The sequence below is a fragment of the Agelaius tricolor genome, unplaced genomic scaffold (genome assembly GCF_023055355.1).
Source record: "Agelaius tricolor isolate 1412-34295 unplaced genomic scaffold, bAgeTri1.0.p SCAF_35, whole genome shotgun sequence".
NCBI lineage: Eukaryota > Metazoa > Chordata > Aves > Passeriformes > Icteridae > Agelaius > Agelaius tricolor.
In genome coordinates this window covers 4632261-4656293 of record NW_027269295.1, presented here as the reverse complement: position 1 = coordinate 4656293, position 24033 = coordinate 4632261, and the positions used below count along the sequence as shown (strand labels likewise).

General features: G+C 47.7%; 1 protein-coding gene across 8 annotated transcripts in view; it reads right to left on the bottom strand.

The window, feature by feature from the left end:
- The window catches only part of PRPSAP1 (phosphoribosyl pyrophosphate synthetase associated protein 1), a 28799-nt gene extending 4768 nt beyond the window's left edge, over positions 1-24031 (bottom strand). The window contains exons 1-12 of one of the 8 annotated variants that reach the window (XM_071452658.1): positions 23113-23224; positions 21595-21736; positions 21177-21285; positions 19079-19243; positions 15323-15375; positions 13585-13651; positions 8705-8877; positions 8179-8294; positions 7435-7490; positions 6810-6955; positions 819-889; positions 8-154 (exon numbers count right to left, since the gene is read on the bottom strand). In XM_071452658.1, the coding sequence (XP_071308759.1) occupies positions 8-154; positions 819-889; positions 6810-6955; positions 7435-7490; positions 8179-8294; positions 8705-8877; positions 13585-13651; positions 15323-15375; positions 19079-19092 (843 nt within the window). In that variant the 5' untranslated portion in view covers positions 19093-19243; positions 21177-21285; positions 21595-21736; positions 23113-23224. Of the gene's footprint in view, positions 1-7; positions 155-818; positions 890-6809; positions 6956-7434; positions 7491-8178; positions 8295-8704; positions 8878-13584; positions 13652-15322; positions 15376-19078; positions 19244-21176; positions 21286-21594; positions 21737-23112; positions 23339-23363; positions 23708-23729; positions 23801-23889 lie in introns of those variants that run through there. The other 7 variants (XM_071452660.1, XM_071452659.1, XM_071452657.1 and 4 more) reach the window with 7 other exon arrangements.
- Positions 24032-24033: the final 2 nt, after the last annotated feature.

Genomic DNA, 24033 nt, shown 5'->3' with positions numbered 1-24033 from the left:
GACTCACCTCATCAATGGAGGATTCCTCTATGAGACGAGGGGCATCTGCTGACAGGAGCCCATGAGTGGCCATCACAAAAATCTTGTAGGCTCCACGCTCTTTCAGGATCTCTGCAGCAGCTACAAAGCTTTCCACGTCATCAATGATGTCATCCTAAGCAGAAACAGAAATAACATCAAAACCAGCAGTTTTCAAAGCCTGCAGGGCAGGAGTGGATCTGCAGGCTACTGCAGCTTTGGCCATGCACACAGATGAAAAATAGAATCCCTGTCTACTCCAGCTGCTGCTGAGGACAGCCACGTGCATGACTAATCTGTGAATGCTATTTCCCTGGTTTAATGACCCTTTTGCTAGTGTGGAGAACAAATGTGTCTTGGAAACAAATCAGTCCTTGCACATGCACTCACAGTTTATCATCAGCAAGGAGTATTTTTCCATGGGGCAGGAGCTGCATGTTGATTACTTACACTGCAGCATGGCATAGCAAGTAAGAGAGGCTTGGCAAGTTTTTTGTTTGGGGTTTTTTAGCACTTCAGGAGTTTTCTCTGTGTGCCCTGGATTTATTCATTACTTGCAGACATCTAACACTTAGAATCAAGGCAGCAAGGACATTTTAGGGCTTAAAGAGCTGAAGTGCAAATGGTTTTCAAGAGAAAGTTGAAATAACCAAAGCCACCAGCACTACTGGAGAAAAGAGTGTCTAAAAACCACGTTCCCACTCCTATACCAGGCATCCTTCTGACCCTCAGGGATGGAACAACTGAAGCAAAGATGCTGTGAGGAAGCCACCCCCCACCTGTTCCCCTCACACTCATACCACAATGATGGCAATCCTTCCTCCAACGTCTCCAACCACAGTTATTGGCGGTTTCTCCTTGGCCATCATCACTAAAGAAGAAGGGAAAAAAAAGAGTCCAGGTGACTCAGGCTTGAGTCAAACACCCCCAGTTCCACCAGACAAGAGGCTGAACCATTAAACACCTTACACTGATGCAGACACAGATGTGCTTTACATGATCCTGACACCCACCTAAGTGAGAAACTCTCATTTAACCATCATTTTTCTCCTCAAATGAACAGCACTGCTGCATAAAGAGGAAATTCTGTTTCTGTGGGGATTTTGTACTGATCTCAGAAACAGAAAGCAATTCCAACTCTCTAACAGACCCCTGTGCAAGGAGAGTTACAAAGCAGCACCTGGTTTATGGGCAATATCAGTGACCTTCTCTGTGCTCCAGGACTTGAAAAAGGGTCCATTCCATGACTGGGAACAACAAATGGGTTTTTCCAAGCAGCACCTCTCAAAGGGCAGGTGCTTTACAAGGTGCAACTTTTCACCTCTTGGACTCAGTAAATCATCTGTAGGACCAGAGACTTGCACTGCAGCTCATTTGCTTTCTCACATCACCAAACACAGAGGGGTCTTTGAGAGGGTGTAAGAACCTTAATACCACCTGCTCAGGCAAAGAAAGCTTAAGGAAGTTTGCAGAAGCAATTTTGCTGATTATTTTTTAAGTGGATTAATGGAAAGAGTAGGACAAAATCCAGTTGAAACTCAGTTCAATAAGCTCAGTGCAACCAGCAATTGGATCAAAGCAGACACTGACAAGCTGTGCTACCTGGCACACAGTGAAGAGATGTACTGGGAAATAAGGTTCCATTCCCTCCTGACACTATTGCACTGACAGGGTCCATGCAAAACCACACCCTGCTAAAATTCCAGCAGCATCATGAAAATACCAGAGATCTGAACTGAGATGCACTGAGAGTGTCCAGATGTAACACAGCCTTCAGACTTACACCAAACAGCAACCAACCTCCAGCACAGGCCAGGGCCTTGCTGTCCATCTGCCAAACCTCTCACTTGCCATGGGGTGCTGGTACAAAAACCTCCAGCATGGACAGGACACTGCAGTGGGCACTTGTGTGTCAGTAGGTGACAATCTGGGCTGATCTAACCACTGAAGCCAAGAGGCACCTCCAGCATTTTGTAACACTTACCTGGCCCACCTCCACACCCCACAGCCCTATTTTATGCTCTCCACAGTGAGTGCAAAGTGTCCTACCAAGGCACTTGGTGCCCCTCCTTTTGTAAGCTCAGGTCTTGCCAGGATTCTGGCCACAGAGGCTTCTCAAGTGCCTCAAGGAGTTCAGACAAAGCAAGATTTTTCTCTTTTAGGGTAATCCACTTCAATGTAATACCTGAGCAGCAGGAGAACACAAGCCATTGCCCAGCAAAAAGCCTGTCTAAATATTGATCTCTGCTCTCCTCACCAAAAAAGTCTTACATCAAACTCCCCATCCTGCACAGCAGGATGATCCAGTACCATTCCCATATCTCATCAGTGCCTGGGAATGCTTAGAGTGCAAGCACAGCTGGGTGAATGACTCACACTGAGGCATATAATAAAAGCAATTATAAGCACCACAACTTTGAAGATTCTTGTGTAGAGCTGTCCTTCACATCCATGACCTACTCCACAGGCTGGTTTTCCATAAACCTACCAAAACTGTACAAAAGGTGTCCAGTAAGTCTGTTTTGCCTGAAGTCCCCATCACTCATTGCCAGGTTTTGCAGTTAAAGTCACAGCTACCTTGGACTGAAGAGTTAATCAACAGCTCTTCATGGCACAGATTCCTCAGCCTCCCTTGCATGGTTATTTCTGAGTCTCCTACCAAATGCAAAGTCTTGTCTAAATCCTGAAGGAAAAATATTCTTATGAGATGGAAGATTATTTATAATAAATGAAGATTAAGCACCACCAGCGAGAAGCAGATCATAAATTCCAGTTACAGGCACTACTGACCTGCTCAGATTAGTTATGAGTTTACTATCTAGTCTGGACAGTAATAGAGCTCCTGGTGGGAGCTGTGAAGTATCAAAAGGATTCACCTGGCTGCCATCCCAGCCTCTGTGTGTATCCAGTGATGAGTGCCATCTCTGTTTACAGCAGCCAGGTCAGGGGAAACTTTTCTACACAAATGGTGAACAGGCCTGGGGAGCTGAAATTCAGCACTGTTTTACTCACAGAGATATGGAGTTTCAGCAAATCAGTATCCTTCTACTCCATGAAGGAAGCAGACACATTCCTTGCTATGCTTAAAGGCTAACATGGCAACCAGCAACATTAGCAGTGCTTTGCATCTCTGTCTGTTTTTTAAAAGCTGTATTTCAATTTTGGTTTATTTTTAAAGAATGGTAGGCAACGTGTCGACCTACCCGGATCTTAAAGAGATGTTCTCCCTTTTCCTTGTTCAATTTTCTCTGCAAAAAAAAGAAAAAAAAATTGCAAGCCAAGGATCTACCCACAACCACATCAAATCTCAACTGCTCCAAGGTGATGAGAGTCTACACAAGGGTTAGTGCAGCCAGCTTCTTCTTCAGAATCTTTGAACATATCAAGATGTGCAAGTCAGAACTGCTACGAGGAGGTGCCTTGAAAAATGATTCAAATAATAAAAGAATATTTTCCTCCCAGACACAAACCCTCTATCTTTGTAGACAGAAGAGAACAGAAATAAGCCATGCTGGTACTTTTGCATGGTGTAACCCCTTGGATCATGTACAAGTTTGGTTTAAAGAGTTGCTGACTTTTTCTGGAGAGTAAGAAAAGATGCTTGTGGTATCTGTAGCTTCTGAGGGGGAAAAATAAAGGAGAAAAAACTAGACCAACCACCATTTCTTTATAAAACAAGAATATCAAAGAACACTTTCATTCAGATGTGCATAACATACACCAAAGTACCACATGTTAAAGGCAGGATCACTGGCACTAAGAAAGAACATTCCCAGGTGTGTAAACATGTTGCTTTAATTAAGTGGTCAAAAACAGGTTAAGAAATACTAAAATAAATTCTGTTTGGAGCTGACAGTGCAAATTAAAGTGACAATCACCAAGAAATATAATGCTGCATTTACAACAGAGCCTGGGAGCAAAAGGCTGCTCAAGAATGAACTGTTTTGTGTAGAGATAACCTTGGAAGGACGGAAAACACCTCTGTGCCCAGCCTAAACACAGGCAAGATGGGGGCAGGGAAGTAGGAACAGAGCCATGGTCAGTGCAGTTTCTCCCCCAAACTCCCTTTGTGGCAGTTTGCTGGGCTCTGGGATTCAAGCAGACCATTAGCTCTCTGTACAAAGCACTGAATTCCAAAGCCACTGAAATGATTTAACAGATGGTGCTCCACTCTTTTTCTCCAGGAAACAGGCAAAGAGTCCCCGTGCATTTGTTAAGGCACAGCCCTGAGCCAGCTGCAAGCCCAGAGACACAAAAGCACACAATCAAAGGGAATAACCTTGGAGTGCCATCCTGTCTCCAAGGCTCTGATTTCAGGGGCTGCACTGCTGGGGGCTCTTGCTGCTGCTCTAGTGAAGCATTTTAAGTGCAATTAGAAGCACCTCTGGCATTTTTCTGTTGTGGCTCCCTACGAATCAGAATATCACATCAGGCCACACTCAGAGGACAATAACTAAGCCATTACACTGCCTAGCACTCATTAATTAGAGGCACATGATCCCTGCTAGAACAGGGGGAGAAGGTGCATGCCAGGACACAGGAGCCCAGCCAGTTCAGCAGGAAGCCCATGGAGAATGGCACAGAGCACAAGGCTGTGGGGCTCTGGGGCTGCTCCCCAACACAGGTTTCACCTCTCTCCTGCCTCTAACACAACTGTCTGGAGCTCCAGTTGCCAAGTCTGGGATGCTCCACACTGATCTGGTTGTAGCCCAGGGTGGGATGCTCCACAAGAAGTCTCAGTCACTCCCTAGGAACATCCCCAAGCTCCTTCCTGCCAGGCCCAGGTTTAGTTGCTAAGCCAGGCAGACTCACAGATCACTTTTGTTTTGACAATTGGAGGGTTTGGGGACAGTTTTGGTGTAAGGAATATCCAGTTCTGAGCAGCAGCACATGTCTGACCTTTCACAACCAACCACACAGCTGAACCCTGCTACACTCTGCCCTCAAAGCTTTCAGCACCAGGAAGGGAGAGCTGAATGAGGGTTTGGAATCATGTGACATTTGAGGTGGGAAGATACTTTTCAAATGACTGAATTGGACAAGAAATGAGGCACAGCAGAGAGGGTCAGCACAGACACTCACAGCATTGCCATCCCAGCTGCACTTTTACCTCTGCCTGGCAGAGACTGTGACACAACCAGAATGCACAGACTGCTTTTAGATAGGGATAACCTCAATTCTGCACCTCCAGAACCCAGCTCACTCAAAATCAGGCATCTCTCACGTTAGAAAACTGCAGAGAAAAGAAACTTGTACTGAGAGTTTGGGACAAGTCTGCCTCACAATCCACCCCATGACAGAGCTGCCAAGCCACAGCTCAACTGTTTTACACTGTGCTTAGGCATGCTGGGATGTAAGGTCATTGGTCAAGTGCTGAGTCTGTGCAGCAGGAGATAAAATAAGAAAGTGGTGATACACAGCAAATTAGTCTGTGTTTGGATAGCTGAGGACTGAAAACAATTTTCCATTGGATTCATAATTAAACTGGACAAGGGCACATTTCTGTATCAACAACCATTTACAGGGTTCTCCAGCAGCACAACCTTCCACAGCTGAGCTTCTCTGAAGTGACATGGCTGGAAATAAAATTACAATCACATCAATGCCTCCATAGCAGACAAATGTCAGCTACTGATTTTCTGGAGGACAGCATCCTCCAGAATAGGAGAGGAGGGAGAAAGTGAAGAATAACCATGCAAATTCCTGCTTTCTTGGACAGGCATGAAAAAAATCCCCTTGTCAGAAGCAGAACAATAAAGCCCCAAACTTCATTGCCAAGCCCCACCTGCCCCTCAAGGCCCAAGAGGAGTTTCACCAGCATCAAAAGCACTGTTTAACTGATTGTATTGCAGTGAGACACAGCTGGAGTGATGTAAAATGCCTGCAGTCCTACTTGCCTCCCCTCCACAAGCTGCCCACTGACTGGTTGGATGTTGTCCCTAAATTTCCAAAGATTAGATGATTATCAGTAGCCCAAACCACTGCTGGTGTTGCCACACACAGCAGCACACAGCCTTTCCCACGGGCACTTCTCAGCCACCTTCCTGCTCCCAATTTCTATCCTGCCACCACCTGCCTAGAAAGCTGAAATCCTCCCAAAAGGGAGCTGGATTTTGATTGTAGTGTTGTTATTTGACTGCTGCAGGAATACAAGCAATCCTGAGGATGGCATTTCCCAGAACACAAGATTCCTCTTTTTCTTTTGCTCTCAGCTCCCAAATCAATGGCAAGAGCTCCAGAAGCAGGTCAACAATGCTCTTGGAGAACCTATTCACCCCAGCCACATAAAGCTCAAAACCTTGTCAAAACAGACTTTGGAATATGATCATCTGGCTGCCAAGGTGAAGAAGATTTCCAGCAGTAACAATGGCTGCAGAGAAGGGAAGACAAAGACCAGCCCTCCCCTCCCCAATGGAGCCAACAGCCTGTCTCAGTGGTCGTTATCTCGTTACTTACACTTTTACATCCCCCATGTTTCATCAGCTCAATGAATTCTGTTGCTGAACACTGTAAAAGCACCACCTTTATCAGAGGTTTGTCAGTCTAACACTATGGAGCAGGCACAGCCATGGAGAAAATACTGATGCTCTGCATGGCCAGAAGGAATTAAATAAAAACCTTCCCCTGTGACTTCTCCCACAACTCACTGATATCAACCTTTCTATGAAAAAAATCCCACTGGTCTAACTGCCTTTAGGCTGGTTACACCCACACAGATAAACCAACAGAAATTTCCCACCAAACTTTCCTTTTTTTTCCCCCAAAAGGTAAGCAGAGAAGCTTGATCTTACATGGCAGCTCCAGGCCAGGATGCACAGTTGCATTTTTGAGCATGGGAGGGGAGTGCCGCCCGTCATCCATGTCCTGCTCCGTGCACTGAGCCTCCCCATGGATCACAGCCAGCCCCAGGCGCAGCCTCTCGGCGTAGGACTGAGCCCTGCAAGACAAAACCAGCCCCTCATGGGCCTGCTGGGCTGAGGCAGCTTCACAGCCCACCACAGCAAGTTCTCTGCCACTACAGCAAGCAGAGGCTGCACCTCTGTGGCTGTTTCTCTGCAAGAAACCTCACTGGATGTGACTCTTAATTTCTCATTAATATCCCAAAGCCCACTCTACCCCTTGGCTCCACCACAGGCTCTCCTGTGTTCCTCCACATTGGAAATGCTTTCTGAGATGCTCAGGCACTGCTCAAACTCCAGCAGCAACGTGAACCATTTCAGAGTTTATGCCCATAGGGGTGGGAATACAAAGTTCAGCTGTCTATCTGCACCACATCCATCCCATTTCCAGCCACAAAAGAATTATGACCAGATTCTCAATCCATCTCCCACCCTCCCATACTTTCCCTGGTATATCTTCCACCAGCTCAGGTATTTTCCAAGTAACTTTTAACCAGCTAGCAAAGCATTCATTTACCTTTTAGCAGCACCAGGAGATTTGGCTACAATAACTGCGTTTCTGTAATCTGGAATCTGGATGTGATAAAAAGTTAATTAATTAAAAAAAATCTTCTTCCTAGGGAGTAACTGGTTTCATACATGGCTGAATAATTTCACCCATCCTCCTCCCCAGAACCAAATCTTCACTCTGTGACAAGAAACTAGAGAGGCAACTGCACTTGCTTCCAATTTGTGTGTTCTGCAAAGGTGGGACTGTTCACTATGTTTAACCCTCCCCATATGCGGAAGCCTTGCTCTCACCATGTGGGAATAAATCATCATCTTTTGCACATGGAGAACAAAACCTCTGTGCCCTGCTCCCAGCCCTGCTGTGCTCAGCACTCCTACACTCAGCCCAAGACAAAGTCTATCAATAATTCAGAGCAGGCAGAAATCCAGCACAGCACAAAGGGAGAAGGGGAGCAGTTTAACAGGATTTCAGAGGTGATTAGAGGCAGAGGCACAAGTAGCATCTCTCAAATGGCACTAACTCCACAGAGAGCAAGCTCCTCTCCTGCTTGTGCTGCAGTTCAGTTTCTATCCAGTCAGAGAAGTGTAACATCTTTCCACATGCAATAGGTACCCCCTGAGAAAGAATTCATTAACAGAAGGATTGACCTAGACTGACACCAGTTCCTCTACTTAAGCAGAGGCCCTGTGCTGCCATCACATTAAAATGAGTTCAGACAAGTTGATATACACAGAACTAGAGTAACCTCACTTCTTCCTGTATATACTGAAGCAGGAAAGGGGATGCTCTCAGGTTGTCTACTGGAAAGCTGAAGAAGCCTTGGATTTCCTTTTGATGAAGGTCCATAGTGATAATGTGTGTTAAACCTAAGGGGGAAAAAAGACAACAATTTATTGAAAAATATTCCCACGTGGCTGGAGTTCCTTCAACACCTCCATTTTCCAGTCTGTTTTAGCTATTACTCAGACTATTATGCCATGTCATAAAATAATCATGAACAGATTAACACAGAAAGTTCCACAGACATAATGAGAAACAGGCATGTGATGCCACAGCCCTGGGCTGACACTGTATTTCACTGTAACATTTCTAGGCCACTTCCCCAGGTGCAAGTTACAAAGAAACACAAGAAAGCTGAAGAAAATTAACTCCCTTAATTTGGCTCAAGATCTCAGCAACACATCCCCACATCAAACAGGAGAATGGAAGGACAGATGAGCTCTGGAATGCCCAGCAGCACCAAGCCTGCTGTGCTGCTGCTCCCTGGGACACTCACCTGCCTTGGCAAGCATTGAAGCCAGCAGCTTGCAGACTATGGAGCCCCTCTTCCTCATTTTGCTCTGTTTGCTGTAGGGGAAGTAGGGGATGACCCCAATGATGTTCCTGGCACAGGAAGTCTTCAGTGCATAGGCCATGATCAGCAGCTCCATGACAGCAGTATTCACATCTCTAGGAGATTTGAACACAATTCCAAATATTAGCAGGTGTTTTTTCAATGCAACTCCTTTTCCATTTATACCCAGATTACCCCTCACCAAAACTCCAAACAAATAATGCTGCATCTCAGGCTAATGTATGCCAGACCCAGATTGCAGCCATACAGCTCCTTCCACCACGCCACAACAAATTACCATCAACACTTACACATACAGAACATGACACCAGTACTCAAGAGCTGTGGACTGGAATTTGATTTTATATTCTAACATAAGGTGAATGATGATTTCCCTCCATAATCTGACAAAAAAGGCTTTTTATAGAATTTACTTTGGAACAAATGTCACTTGATACAGTGTAATTTGAAATAAAATAGTCTTTTAAAGAAGCAGCACACATGCAGCCAACATAACTTCATCCACACTGGATTTCTTAGAGTATTTTCCTCCTTAACAGTGTAAGGCAGGTTATTTTTCCTGCCTTAAGAACTATTGCAATTGGAGCAGTTCAAACTCCAGACACAGCACTTTGGTGGACATCAGCATCTCCACACTCTGATCTAGAGATGGAAGGAACAGCACAGGAAATGCTAAAGGACTGTTTCCTGAAAGAAAAAACAACCAAACAAAAAAGTAACCCAGGCAGAGGAATCACAGAAGATGCTGAGTTTGAGTATGCATGAGTACAACTCCTAGTCCTGCACAGGACACCCCAACAATCCCACCCTGCCCCTGAGTGCTGCTCAAATGCTTCTTGAGCTCAGACAGGTTTGGTGCTGTGACCACTTCCCTGTTCCTGTGCTCAGCATCTCTCTGGGTGAAAAACCTTTTCCTGATATCAGCCTAAACCTCCCCTGACTCAGCTTCATGCTGTTTCCTCGAGTCCTGTCATTGGTCATGAGACTGAAATGTCCCATTTACAGTTTGCTCTCCCACAATGACTGGAGTGGCCCAGTAGGAGTGTATTAATCTGTATTTTAATTAATTTTGGGATGGGGAAAAAAAGTTAAGTTCCCTTTAGTTACCCTTTATTTCTTAAGGCCAGCACCAAGAGACACTGTCTGCATCAGCACAGATGACTCAGGAACTTTTGGGAACTGCAGAGCACATGCTGCAGATGGCAGGACAGGCACTCCTGCAACACAGAGCCCTCTTTGCCTGGGGGTTTCCAGCAGGGCCAGCTCCAGGTGACACACGTGTCCCCAGCCCAGCCAGGAGGGCACTGCTGGAGTGGCTCAGCTCTGCCCACAGTGACAGGGCAGGGGCTGACTGGGCCATCTTCCCACACAGAGCAGCCTAGAGCTCTGCAGAGCTTTCTGGACATTACCCAGACACTGCTCAGGCCCTGTTTTCCTCCTGACACAGCTTCTCCAAATGCCCAGAGACATGACCCATGACAAACCTCTGACCATTTCCATTTCCCCACTGCTCTCTCCTCCTTTGGAAATTAACCTCCACTTGTGCCTCTTCTTTTGTGAGGCTCTGGGTCTCTGTTGTCCTGCTGGCCCCAGCAGCCCGTGCACACAATGCCATTTACACACAGGAAAGCTTTGTTGGCTCTGGAGCACCCAGCCAAGAATTACATAAAACACAGCCCCCTGCCACACAGGACAACAAAGACCTGTTTCTTCCCTTTGGTGATTTAGCTGTGCCAGTGGGGCTGTGAGAGAAGAAAAAGATGCTACTATCAGTGTCATACAAAAACAAAGTGGTCAAACTGAAGCCTATTTAAAGTTCATCTGAGAAACTTAGTATTTTTCATCATTATTTTTCAACTTATTCTTTTAAAATCCATACATATTCACATGGAAAGCAGGTAGAGAACAAGACTGGGGCTTCAAAAGGCATCAGCAGTCCTGGTGCTGCTGCAGGACACCAGTAGCCAAATTGATGGAGAAGTTATTCAAGGAGGGGACTTTTCCCAGTATTCAAGCAGGATCCCAAGCTGGACTCTGGGAAGCTCCTGCAGAGCAGCAGGCACAGGCACTGGGCAGAGCTGGATGTGTCCATCTGTCCCTCCAGCAGGGCCCAGGGTGGGTGGGCTGAGATGGTTTCATGCTGAGCCACCACTGACCTGCTCCTCTGCAAGGGGCACTGACCCCAGCCAGGGGCACCAGCTGGGAAAAATGACATTGGTGGAGGAAGGCCAGCCCCAGCATCTCCCAAAGGTACCCAAGGGAGCACCCCAGGCACCTTGCTGCACCCCAAGGGAGCACCCCAGGCACCTTGCTGCACCCCAAGGGAGCACCCCAGGCTCCTTGCTGCACCCCAAGGGAGCACCCCAGGCTCCTTGCTGCACCCTAAAGGAGCACCCCATTCACCTTGCTGCACCCTAAAGGAGCACCCCAGGCTCCCTGCTGCACCCCAAGGGAGCACCCCAGGCTCCTTGCTGCACCCCAAGGGAGCACCCCAGGCTCCTTGCTGCACCCCAAGGGAGCACCCCAGGCTCCTTGCTGCACCCCAGGCTCCTTGTTGCATCCCAAGGGAGCACCCCAGGCTCCTTGCTGCACCGCAGGCTCCTTGTTGCATCCCAAGGGAGCACCCCAGGCTCCTTGCTGCACCCCAGGCTCTTTGCTGCACCCCAAGGGAGCACCCCAGGCTCCTTGCTGCACCCCAGGCTCCTTGCTGCCCTCCCCATCCCCAGCCCTGAAGCCATGCTCAGCCAGTTACTGCAGGGAGGGCTGAGCCAAGACCTCACCCAGGGGCTGGCAGCTCATTACCAGGACACTCAGAGGCAGCTCAGCTACCCCCCACACCCTGCTTGCCACACCAGAGCCTCCCTTGCTGCTCCTGATCTCTGCCTGGGCCACCCCTGACACCCCTGCTCTGGAGGCTGAGCAAACACCTAATGTGACACTGTGCATGGACTTTGCAACCCCTTCATTTTTCTACTCCCTGAATAGAAACATGAGCTATTTGATTTTTCCCTCACAAAAATGCCAGTCCACACACCAGTTTTGGATGGTAACTGTTCTTGTCACCTTTTTTTTTTGGTTGTGCTACAGCTTTTATGACAGAGAGCCTGTATCAAATATTCAGGTCTTTCTGTGATCTCTGTGCATTTAAGATGCAGACTGTGAATTCACACTGCAGCATAACAAGGCTGTTTCCCTCTCTACTAATAAGTCTTAATATTTTCTTTTCAAACCACTACTGAGTGTAGAAGTCCTATTCTTAGATTATTCCACACAGTTGTTGTTTTGACTCTCCTGAAAAGCTCCCTGAAACCCACTGCAAAATTGAGATGTCCTTGAACCTGTCCTCTCTAGCAATGCAGCAAGGCACAGCTGCAGTTTAGGAATGAAAGATGACTTGGCTGCACAACACTGGCTCCTCACCTGGAGGGCCTTGAACATTCTGTCTAAAAAAGATCCATTTCTTGGCCCAAATCACTGAATTCAGTTAATGGAAAAACAAGGGGATCAACAAGTTAAAACCAAAGGGGAGGTTTTCCCCTCCCAAAACTGTTCCTGTCCCTAATGCCCTGAGTTAGCTCTCTGAACACTTGATCTGTTTCATGTTTACACAGCTCTCAGTTACAGGTTATTCCAGAGAACTCCCTCACAAGGGACAACAGAATGGCACCATTCACCCAAAACATAATCCTGCAGCAGGGCATTTTCATCTTGCAGAGATTTAGCTGCTCCCTGAGGGAGGAAACACTTGGGGCATCTCTCTGGAGAGAGATGAGCCCTAGGAACATGTTTCTGCCTGCAAGAGGAATTCCAGAAGTGAGTAAGCTGGTCTAGGAGTCCTACTGACTTCTTTGCAACAGGCCAAGCATTTCACAGAGGAAATGAACTTGAATTCTCAGTGGGCTCTATTTCTTTGGCAAGCAAGGAAAAATCCTGTATCCAGGCAATTCTGCTCCCTGCTACTTTTGAGCTAAAATTAAGCTCTGCTAACTTATTACTCCTTGTGATCTCCAAAATCTGAGCAGAATTTGGTAACTTGGAAAAAGCTATCACAGCAGGAATGTCCTTGTTTTGTTAATATCAATACCTCATCCCTGAAAACAGCACCTCTCCTATTCACAGTAGGTCAATTTGAAGTTATGATTTATTTGTAGGCTCCCTTCCCATCACCCTAGTGCTGTTCCTGAGGCAGCAGGCAGCAAGTTCCTGAGGTTACACATGGTTTTCTAGCCCCCTGCTTACTTGCAGCACTTCTCTTACTCCAAGCCTAGAACAGCCCAAAATAAAACCCAAAAAGGCCCACCATCATCACAAACTGTAAAAGCACAGGAGGGAGGCTATGGAATTCCACCTGAGGTCAGTTTCACACCACTACAGCAGAAGGACAAGAGTAATGCAGCCTGCAATGAAAGCAGCAGCTGCTGTTTGATGGTGGCTCTGCTGCTTGGTGGTTGGGAGGCAGAGGAAATCACCCATCCTGAGATGGAAATGCCAGTCAGAAATCACCCAACAGCTGAGCCTGAAAGGCCACAGAGCAGGGATGCTTCAGTGGAAAGCATCAGTCACTCCTGGTCCTGCCTCAAGTGACACAATCCAGCTATTTGATGGGAAGCTGCAATCAATCCCCTGGGAATGTTAACAGCTTAGCACTATGTGAGGCCTTCATCTCAGTCAGAGCAATGACAGCACTGCTCGAGTTCCACTGCTCATTGTGCTGGTTTACAGTGAGCAAACCACTGAACCATCTGCTAATCCAGGTATTCAAAGCACATCCCAGGTACAAAACTGAGCCACAAGTGCCTCACCTGGGGATTGTCTGTATGATGAAGATATCCTGTCCACGGACAGACTCTTTTATTTCAACTCTTGTTTCTGAAAAGGATGGAAAACAGAGTCAGTTTTGCTTCCAAACATCAGGTTGACAGTGACAACACACCATGCTGTAGCAGGAACCTTGCCCCCTGGTCAAGGCAGATGAGGACTCGCTCCTCTGCCCTTTGCATACACATACACAGATGAGCCAAGTGGATTTTCCAAAGGCTGGACCTGGGTACAGCTGGCATAACATACCAGTGAGTTAGCTGTATTTACAAAGCAAAAGCAGGCTGAATAGATGTTTATTTTTTACAGAATTTAGAATTTTAGAATTTAGAAATTAGAATTTTAAAATTTAGAAGACAATTTACCTAACTCTCAATGAGAAATCCTTTTCACACTTCCATGGAGTGCTGAGAGCTGTAAACAGCACATTCATTTGTGAGCAATTAACCACCCAAGGCAGAACAACCTTCAGTACTTCCTTCAGAAGGTAACTCAGCACTTTTTGCACTTTGCTCTTTCAGCTTACCATGAGATCAGCTCCATGCTGGCTGGAGAGCTCAAGGCAACACCAGCAGCACCAAGTTCAGAGCAAGAACTTCCCAATCTCACTGTCAAGGTGAAGATATTCCAACACTGACACAGGCTGGAGGTCTGGGTCTCTGCTGAGCATCACTCCTACAGTCCCTGACTCAAATGCAGAAGCTGAGCCTGGAGCAGCTCTGCAAAGCCAAACAATGACCCCAGGTTCCCCAAGGTGCCTGCCTTAGCCATTCATTTCCCACACAGTCATGAGCTAGAGGGCAGGGGGTAAGGAAAAGGAGAGACACAGCTCCTCAGCTATGGAATTCCAAGTGCAATTGCCTTGGCCTGGCTGTAACCCTACAGGACTCTGCTGAGAGCAGACTCATTGGCTGTGCAGTGATGAAAAACGACTTCAGACCTCAGAGCAAGCAACCTGATTTAAAACCAAGCCCAAAGGGCAGCGAGCTCTCCCAGGCAGGAATGCGCCAGCCAGCCCAACCATAACCACAGCAGCTCTCCCACTGTGAGGCCCATTCTGGCTGCAACAGCAGCAGCACTCACACAAATCCTCCACCCCTTCCTCCAGCCTGTAGCAGCTCTCTGGTTCTCCTCTCTCTTGCAAACAAGGTACCAGAGGTCTTGAAACAGTAAATGACTCTTGGGCATAGAACTCTGCTGGCCAATACCCTTTTTAGCCCAGATTCTGAAAATGGACACTTGCAGAGTGTTAACTTCCTTAAAAACAAAAGCAACCTCCAAGAGGTATTTTCCCCAGCACAGCCATGAATTTGCACTTTTAAAAGCAAGGGCAGCTGTAAATTCTGTGTAGCAGGGAAGGGATGAAAGAAAGGGATAATTTAAAAGCTCACAAGGCAGACACTGAAAAAGCAGGGCATTACTTTTAAATCTGGAGATGTTTTGCTCAGCATAGGAGCATAAAAGATTTGGCAGCAGCTAAAACCTGAGGCAGAACTCTAGAGGAGAGTTTGCAGATGGGCAGACAAACAAGATAACCAGTGAAAACAAGAAACATGTTTAATTGCCTTGTCCAAGGTCAGCCATGGAGGTTTAGCAGTGCCAGGAGCAGCAGTAACATCTCAGCTGAATCACTGCACTTCTTAGACAGGTCTGGCCAATGGAGTTACCCAGCATTTCTAAGATTACCTCAAAACAGTTGCAAATAGCAGAGATTTCTCTTACCTCCATTGGTTTCCTGGTACACCACAGATTTCCCCAGCTCAGCGCCGAGACGCCTGGAAAGAAGAAAAGGACATTAGAAATGGAGAAATGGGGGAACCCAGCAGTTTGTGCTGCCAAGCAGGACTGGACCAGGTCACACACCACCAAAACACAGCACTGCCCAAGAGGGAGCTGAGTGAGCCAGCCAGGCTGCAGAACTACATCATCCTCCCCTTCCTGGGGGTCTCCTTCCTTCTGATGTCCCTGAGGGGGCCCTGGGACACACAGCTCTGCAGCAGGTCACTGCTGTACCCAAAGCTGTATGAGTGACCACAGGCTGTGATCCTGATGGCAAAGGACACCTTGCCAGCCTCTGCAATGCCCCCTCGGGCAGGTCTGATGTGCAACTAGAGTTAAATGATTTACTCAGACTCAATTAATGGCACCCGAGTCACTTTTTTTGCCTCCCACATATTTTTCTTTTTATTTTCTCCTTGAACCTTCTTTCTGAAATAACTCAAATGATTAATGAGATTTTAACTTCAGTTTTTTTTATTTTATCAAATTACTCCTTCCTTTTCTTAAATATCAAATCTACAACACTCATCGCAACAAAGATTAGTCACCCTCCTTCTCTTTTTAATTTCTTTCTTACAAAACAAAGACTGACTTTGAAGAGCATTTTAAAAGGCTCCAAAATGCAGACATTTCCCTCAGGTGACACTTCAGTATTTAACTGCACTGACAAGTAATCCATTAGTAAGTACTTAAAGGCTTTTGTGCTTTAACCCAGAGCCTCAGAGACCCTGCAGCAGAGGAGATGCTTCGGCCAAGTGAGATGGAGTGGGGCAATTCCCTCCTTTCCCAGGATCTGCTCTGTGGCCATGGCCACACAATGAATTAGGAAACAGTTTATGCCTGAAAAAGACCTTTGTTCACCACGCTGACTATGGCAGCAGCTTCCTGCCTGCACTTGTACTGTATTTACCTGGATATGTGCCAAAATTCTGCAGATCAGGACTAACTCTAAATAGAAGAGTTTTCTTCTCTGGTTTATTTTTCTGGTCTACAGCCTTCAGCTCACTTCATCTCCTTACCCAGTAACTCGGCCTTGCACTTCAATTGTCACAAAGATCTGTGCTGTCAGAAGTGAAAACAACACAGCCTGGCCCTGGCATGCTTCTGTGCCATCAGCAACTGCTGGGCCCAGCTGTGAGCCAAAGCTGGAGGTCCCAGCTAGAAGCTGGCCTGGAGAGTGTGCCTGGGACAGCTGAGATAACAGACACTCGGATGCCACGGGATATGTTTGCTTAGCTGGCTCCAGAGCACGTCCCTGGCACACACACCCTGCCCACTGAGTGTCTGGCAGCACATTTTGCAATGGCTGGGCTGGTGACTAAACTGCCACCACGAGAGCTGGACGTGCCAGACTGTCACCAGCCCTGCTCAGGTACCAACTGCAGCATCCCCTGCAGCCTGGGCCACAGAAGTCTCACAGATCTCTGGCTGGGCTCCTCCCAGCTCAGCTGGGTTAAAACTTGCAGCTGCAATGCAAAGGCATCCTCAGCACCTTCAAAAAGAGCTGGCAGCTGGTCAAGTACAAGCAAGCCTGGGCACCTCAGGGATAGACTGACACCAGAGGTGAGTTTTGCAGGTGGGATCTTGCTGTCCTGATGAGGATAGTCTGGCATTTGCAAGCACCAAGCTTAGTCCTAATCACTGCTAAGGCATCTGAGTCCAAACAAGCTCAGAAACATACACACACACACACACCCCCCAACCCAGAGCAGTGTGTGGTGGGAAATGTTTAATGACTCACACTTGTTCCTCCACAACTGCATGGCAAGTCTTGCAAGCTCCCCTTGGAGGCACGTGTGCCCTGACTTCACTGCAGACAGCACAATCCTACCTCAGAACTGGGGAAAAGAAATCCATTGGAGAGACTGTGCAAGTGCTCTTAGTCAGCCCTGAATCTAATGGCAGGAAGGAAAGCTTCAAAACCAGTCCAGCCAGACTCATCTCAGCAAAACACCCCTTGGAAGGTGGCACTTTCAGTGCTAAGTGCTGGCAAACAAAACCATATTTGTGGTGCTCTAGGGGAAATGCTCTCAGATTGTACTAGGGGAGGTTTAGAATGGATATTAGGAAACAATTCTTCCCTGAAAGGGCTGTCAAGCCTTAGAACACACTGCCCAGGGAAGTGGTGGAGGGGTTTAAGACATGTAGATATGACACCTGGGGATGTGATTTAGTGGTGGCTTTGGCAGAGCTGGGTTAACAGCTGTGCTCAGTCTTAAAGGTCTTTTCCAACTTCATGATTCATTGTGTAGCCAGCAGAAACCAGAGCCCAGTGCTCTCCTACTCGGCACAGAGCAGCAATGCAATTTGTGTGCTGCTGAAACAAGAAATCAGAAGTGCAAGTTTGCTCCCATGGCAAGAGGAACTAAAACAGCTTGGCTTGGGGCACTAAAACAGCTCAGTTGTCAAACCTGGGTGGAGGGAGCAGAAGACACAAGACAGATGCCAGCTTAGGGGAATGAGCAGCTCTAGTCAGACAATAAATCCCAGCTCTGGTCCAACTGTTGACTACAAGTGAACAAGAGCAGTGGATATGAGATAAAACTGCCCATGGAAGTCCCAGACCAGCCCAGCCTGCAGCACTCCAGAGGAGCCACAGGCACAGCAAGATCCAGAGGCAGCTCCCCCAGAGCAGCTGAGGTATGTGCACCCCAGGGGCACACCTGGCACCAAATGCCCTCCTCCAGGCTTCAGTTAGACAAGGTATCAGCCAGGGAAGGAGTCTGATAAACCCTGACTGAGTCAAGAACAATAAAGGGGGGACTGTTGGTGCAACTCCTGCTGTGAAGCACCAAATTCCAGAGAACTTTTATCAAAGGGGATATTTGCATGGAAGTCAAGGGCAGGGCACAACCTTATCAACCACACAGCCTGGCAGCAGCCAGAGTTCAAAGATAAATTTCCCCTTCTATTACCTCTCCCTTGTATTCTCTTCCATCCCAAATCTTTTCACTCAAAATCCTCTCCTGAAGCTCCCAATTGCTTTAGAGGATAGAGGAATTGAATTGACAGCAAGAACTGTTTTCATCCAGCTCCAGGACTAACAGCATAAACACATGAACCTGGACTACCACAGTTACTGATCACTCCTCTGCAGACACAGGCAGACCTGCCCTAGGACAGAGAAAGTGCCACTGCAGGTAACCCAGACCACACACCCAGCAGAGACAAAGCTGCTTCTGGAAAAAAATAACATTTTAACTCCTGCAGATAAATCACATCTCCAAGCAAAATAAGCTGCTATCCTCACACTAGCTCCATCACTAAACCAATTCCTCTGGGGCATGACAGCATCTAAGAGAAAAAAAACCCAACTCTTTATGGCTTTAAAAATCCTACTCAGAGCAATTGGCCAGTAAAAATTCCTATTGATCTGGAATCTCTGTAAACACTGCCCAGGAAGGATGATCTAACTTTCTGCAGTCTCAAAACATGCCAAGAGGATATGAAGCTGTGAATACAAAAGTGTTTATAAAACTTGTCTCAAATCCACATCTGAATGCAAACAGCTCAGGAGTCACCTACGGTTTAATGAGGAAGTGACACACTGCAGCATTTCAGGAAACATTGTATCAGATTGTACTTTAAAATCCTCCACTGAAGACTGTCAAAAACCACTGTACCAGGCTCTTGAGACAAAGGGCAGCCAAAGACACTCCACGTTCAGCTGAATCAATTTCAAGGGGCAGGTGTACTCACAGTTTTTGTGCCATCAGAGCCCGTTTCAGTGCCACTGAGAAGTGCCCTCAGCAAGGCTGTGTTTCCTTCTCCCCCTCTGTGACCAGAATCCAAGACATTTGTCAGGCTATCTCCAAAGGAGCTTCCAGCCAGCTCACAGCACAAACATTCCATTTGAAGAGAAATCTGCACACAAAGCTCTTAATTATGATATTTTATTTTGGCAATATCCTCTTCATTATAAACAATTTCCCTGGTCTCAGCTCTGCAAAATCCCAACTCTCCCCACATCTACAGACTCCAGGAACTGGTGCAGACTCAGAAGGAGCTGGAGCAGAGGACAGAGGGTCTGTGCTGTGCCTGACTGTGGCCAGATCAAGCCACAGCCTGACTCTGAATTGCTTTTCAAACTTGAACAAATCTTTAAATAAAGATCAGTCATGGTCCAGCCAGCACAATGGCAGCTCTGCTGTGCACTTCCTAATCCCCCAGTATAAGAACAGCCAGGAAAGGAAAGGGAATGGCAGCTTCCTGGATACAATCTATTTAGATATCCTTAAAACTATCTGAGCTCTCCTTTGCCTCTCTCCATCCACCCAGCACAATTGGATATTTGAAGAAAGTTCCTACTGCTCATTTGCCACTAGAATCACTTGTTCCAGCCATGCCAAAGCCATGCAGCCCAACTACTGGCAAACACCAGGCAGATTTCCTCTGCTCCCACCAGCCCACTCCTGGTGAAGGAACTTCCCCTAAAGCTGTGCTGGCCAGCACAGAAAGCTCCACATGAGCCCAGCCTGCTCATCCACATTCTGTGCTCCACCTAAGCAGCACAGAGATACTCTGACTCCCCTCTGCCACCCTTTTATGTGCTGGAAAGATGACCTAAAGAATACATTTCCTACCAGAAATTCTCCTTCAGCTGAGGGAAGCTGCTGCAAGTCCTCTGAAGGTACTGTCTCCCCCCAAAGCAGGGCTCCCCTCCCACCCAGTCACAGAAAACACCACCCTGGGTTTAGTGCTGTGACCCAGCTCCCTGTAGCCACAGGTCAAAACACAAATCCCCGTGTTTTCCTAACTCCATATTGTTTAGGCTCATGGAAATGCTTTATCTTCAGATCACCAGCATTTTCCACGCTGCAAACTGAGTGAATCTCTGGAATACTCACATCCACAGTTGGCAGTGAGACAGTATCACATCCCACACCACAGAGCTGCAGGAGCACTGGGGAGGCATTAGCAAGATTCAATCACCACCCCCCTCCAAGCCAAACACATAAGCAGTGAGTAGAATCTAATATTTGTGCCTGCTGAGGCAAGCACTGCAGTCAGAGGGAGATCTAAATGCATCTGTTGGATTAAAGGTCAAAAAGACTTCGCAGATCTCCCTCCCCTCAGCAGCACACAGGCCCATTAGGGACCAGAATTAGGACCCATTAGGTCACAGAAATTATCTTTCTCCCCTGAAAATGCAGTTTGTAATCAGGTCTCAAGTCTTCTAATTACAGCAAGAGTTTTCTTTCCATCATGGAAAGAATTTAAAATAAAATAATCATCACTCTCCATTTATAACGGAAAAGTAAATATATGGGTTTATTTCTGTTTCAGTGGTGCTGAAGCTAAGGAACATCTTCACTATTTCAAGTTTCACAAGGTCCTCATAATCCAGAACCATCTCCTCTCCCTGGCAGTCACTACCACCAAGCTCTGAAAACCTAAAGTGAAAGCAAGACTGACCATTAATCTCTGTCCCATAACTAGAGAATGCTCAAGGGGAATGAAGAAGATCAGAACTGTGCCAGAACATGATGCTCAGAGCCTGAAACGAAAGCAGCTCTGGAAGTTTTGCAGTAAACAAAGCAAGGAGATAAATCAGGTGTCTGAAAGCTGGGCAGTGTCACACTCCTCTCCAAGCCTGAGATTTTAAAAAGGATAAGTCAGAACCACTCAAGTAGAGATCTTAAGCTCACACCTAGAGTTAAAGGACAGAGCCCAGAGGGACAGGTGTCTCAAGGGGCCCTCCTAATATTGCGTGTTGTTTTAAAGTTCTTTTAGTACTTTTACTCAAGGTCTTAAAAAAACTTTAAAAAGAACGCACAATATTAGAGGACAGACTCACCCTTGTAAGATTGCTCCAACTCTATTTAAAGGTGCAACTGACCTCCCCAGCAAAGAACAGGCTGAGATGTGAGATGGGGGAAAGGCAGCAGCCACGCATCTTTTGCAACCTGAAAGAACAAGGGATGTGTTACAGGTCAGCTGAAACAGCCCTCAAGCTCCCAAGGGAAGGCAGTGCAAAACCACTGCACTAGATGCTGAAAATACCTTTAATTTTGGGAGACCTTTTACTGTGGGCAAATCTGTACTGCACACAGTTCCAGATTTTGCACCCACAACAAAGATAAATGTCCCTAAGCCTCAGCTAAGCAGCAGCTGTGTGTCACAGGGCTATGCTCGTGCCACCACCAGAGCATCCAACATCCCACTGATGGCAGAGCCAAGGCAAAAACCCCACATTGCTCCCATTGGAAATTTACTTGGTGAGAGATCAAGGAGGCAACAGGGAGGTCATTCTGGATCCAGATCCTGCTTCTTTCCCCCTCAGAGCATCCCTGGGATAACATCAGCACATCGGCACCACAGCCTGGGGAAGCCTCTGCATGTCTCTTCTCATTTCATCTTTAAAAAGAAGGGAGTTATTTTTAAGACAAAGAGCAAGGAAGAAGGATTGCCTGTTTGCTCCTCCACTCCTGAGAACTGGGAGTTCATCCCCAGGGGAATTCTGTTGTGCTATGTTGATGCAACAGAACAAGCCCTCCAGAACTCTGTCCCATCTGCTGCAGCAATACTTACTTTTATAGAGAGATATATTAAATTCAGAGTTCAGTGAAAGAACTGACCAAAGATAGCAAGAATACACGAGCCAAAAAAAGAAAAAAGCTTTCCACTCCCAAATACAAGGATTTTCCTCTTAGCCTCACACTTAAAGAAGTTCATCACTATTATCCAACACACCTCCCAGCCAAACAGCCAAGTCAGCTCCGTGGAGATAATCTGTGCTAAGGATTGAACACTATTTATTAAGTAAGCAGGACAAACAGCAAAGTGTTTTCATAGTTTAAGGTGGCAACACACCTGTATTTAAGTCCTACTTCCAATTTAAGCACAGCCTTGGAGATGGGAATGGGACAGCAGATGCCTAGAAAGGATAATTGGGATGCTGTAACCTGCAGCAGGGAAACAAGCACTGAGACCCCTCGATTTGGGATCAGCTGCCTATGAACTGTAGCTGAGAAACAGCATAAAGAAAATCCAGATCCTGTTCTAAGCTGACAGCCCAATACACAGATGCCCTTCTCAGAATAGTCCCTTCAGCTGGGACTGCTCCAATTTGAACTCAACTCACTGAACCCCAAAGTTCAAGTGCTGGGGGAAACTCAGAGCTCTGTGCACCAAGAGCCCCATTTTGGAGGCAGCTGTGACACCCTTCACTCAGCAGGGCATCCATCCCGGATAAGACAAGGTCAAACTCTGCCTAAACTGATGGGCTGAAGAAAATGGGGAAGACTTTTACCCCGAACCAAACAGCACAGGCTGCCCAGCTCTCCCAGAGCCGCTCTGGTCAGTGCAAGGTGCTGTACCGATGTGCACATGGACACTCCCCTTGCCCCAGGCACCGAAGCTGTTGGGAAAACAAGGTCAGGACTCGGAGAAAGTTTTAAGCATCTCCCAAACCTGCTGAAAACGCTTTTCTGAGGTTTGTCCAGCCAAGCTTCACCTCCTCCCTCCCCAAAAGTAACAGCTTTTGCTGCAGCCCAGCCTCTCCAGCAGTGAAATGGACGTCAAAGAAGGCAGAAAGCGGCGGGTCCATTTCCATCGCTGGCTCAGGCAGAGCTGGTGAAGATTCCCAGTGCAAAATCTCCACAAAGGTGTTCGCAGGAGACGCCTTGGGAAGGCGGGGGGATGCCAGAAGCTTCTCCAGCCGCTCGGGAGGGCTCCTGCCCGCGCAGGGGAGCGATAGGGGAGAAAGAAACTTGAAAGAGAAGGCAACTTACTCCGTGATCTTCTTCGCCAGCTCGGTGGAGGCTGCGGTGGAGTTGGCCGAGAAGACCCGGTAGCCACTTCTGGCCGCGTTCATCGCCAAAGAGTCATGCAACCCCCGGGGAGCTCGAAAGTGAGAAAAAACAGATTTATAAGGCAACAACAGCTTCCGTGGCATCCTTTTCTTTCCTCTCCGCCGCGATCACCGCCCCTTAAGGGGTGGGGAGGAGGAGGGGGAAGAGGAGGGTGGGGACCCTTCCGCTACCTATGGACTTGCTGGTCCATTCCTGCGGCAAAGTATGAACGCGAGGATGGAAATTATGATTAATGCAATAAAATAGAGCAGCGGCTGCCTCAGGGAGTAGAAGGATAGACAGGCAACGGGTAACCCCACCCCATGCCCACCCAGTGGCCCCTCATGCAACAGGGGAGGGATGACCCCAAAATGAGGGCGGGAGCAAGGCGGAGAGGGGCTGCCTTGGCTGGAGAAGGTGCGGGTGAGCTGAGGGAGAAAGGCTGGGGGTTCTTTGTGATGCAGCAGGGCTGGACCGAGGTCTCCGTGGCGGGGTAGGAAGTCCCTGTGAAGGGGGAGGTCTCTGGGGGGGGGACGGTCCCATCCCGCTCCCCTCACCCAGCCGAGCACGTCCCGCCACCCGGCCAGAGCGCCGCTCCCTCCGCCGCCATCTTCTCGGTGGGAAAAGCCCGCCCCCGCCGCCATCTTAGGTGAGGGCACCGCCGCCGCTCTCCCCGTCACGGCGTCCCCTCACCGCCTGTCCCAACTGCGCCGGTACCTCAGGAGGACAGCGGCAGAAACGTCCCTCCTCGGGGGATAAGTACACTTCCCGCTGCCTGAGGGCAGCTCGCAGCGCGGCTGCCTCCCGCTTGTGCCCGGCGGTGAGAGGCACGGGGTGTAGGCGGTGGCTGAAGTGCCCGTG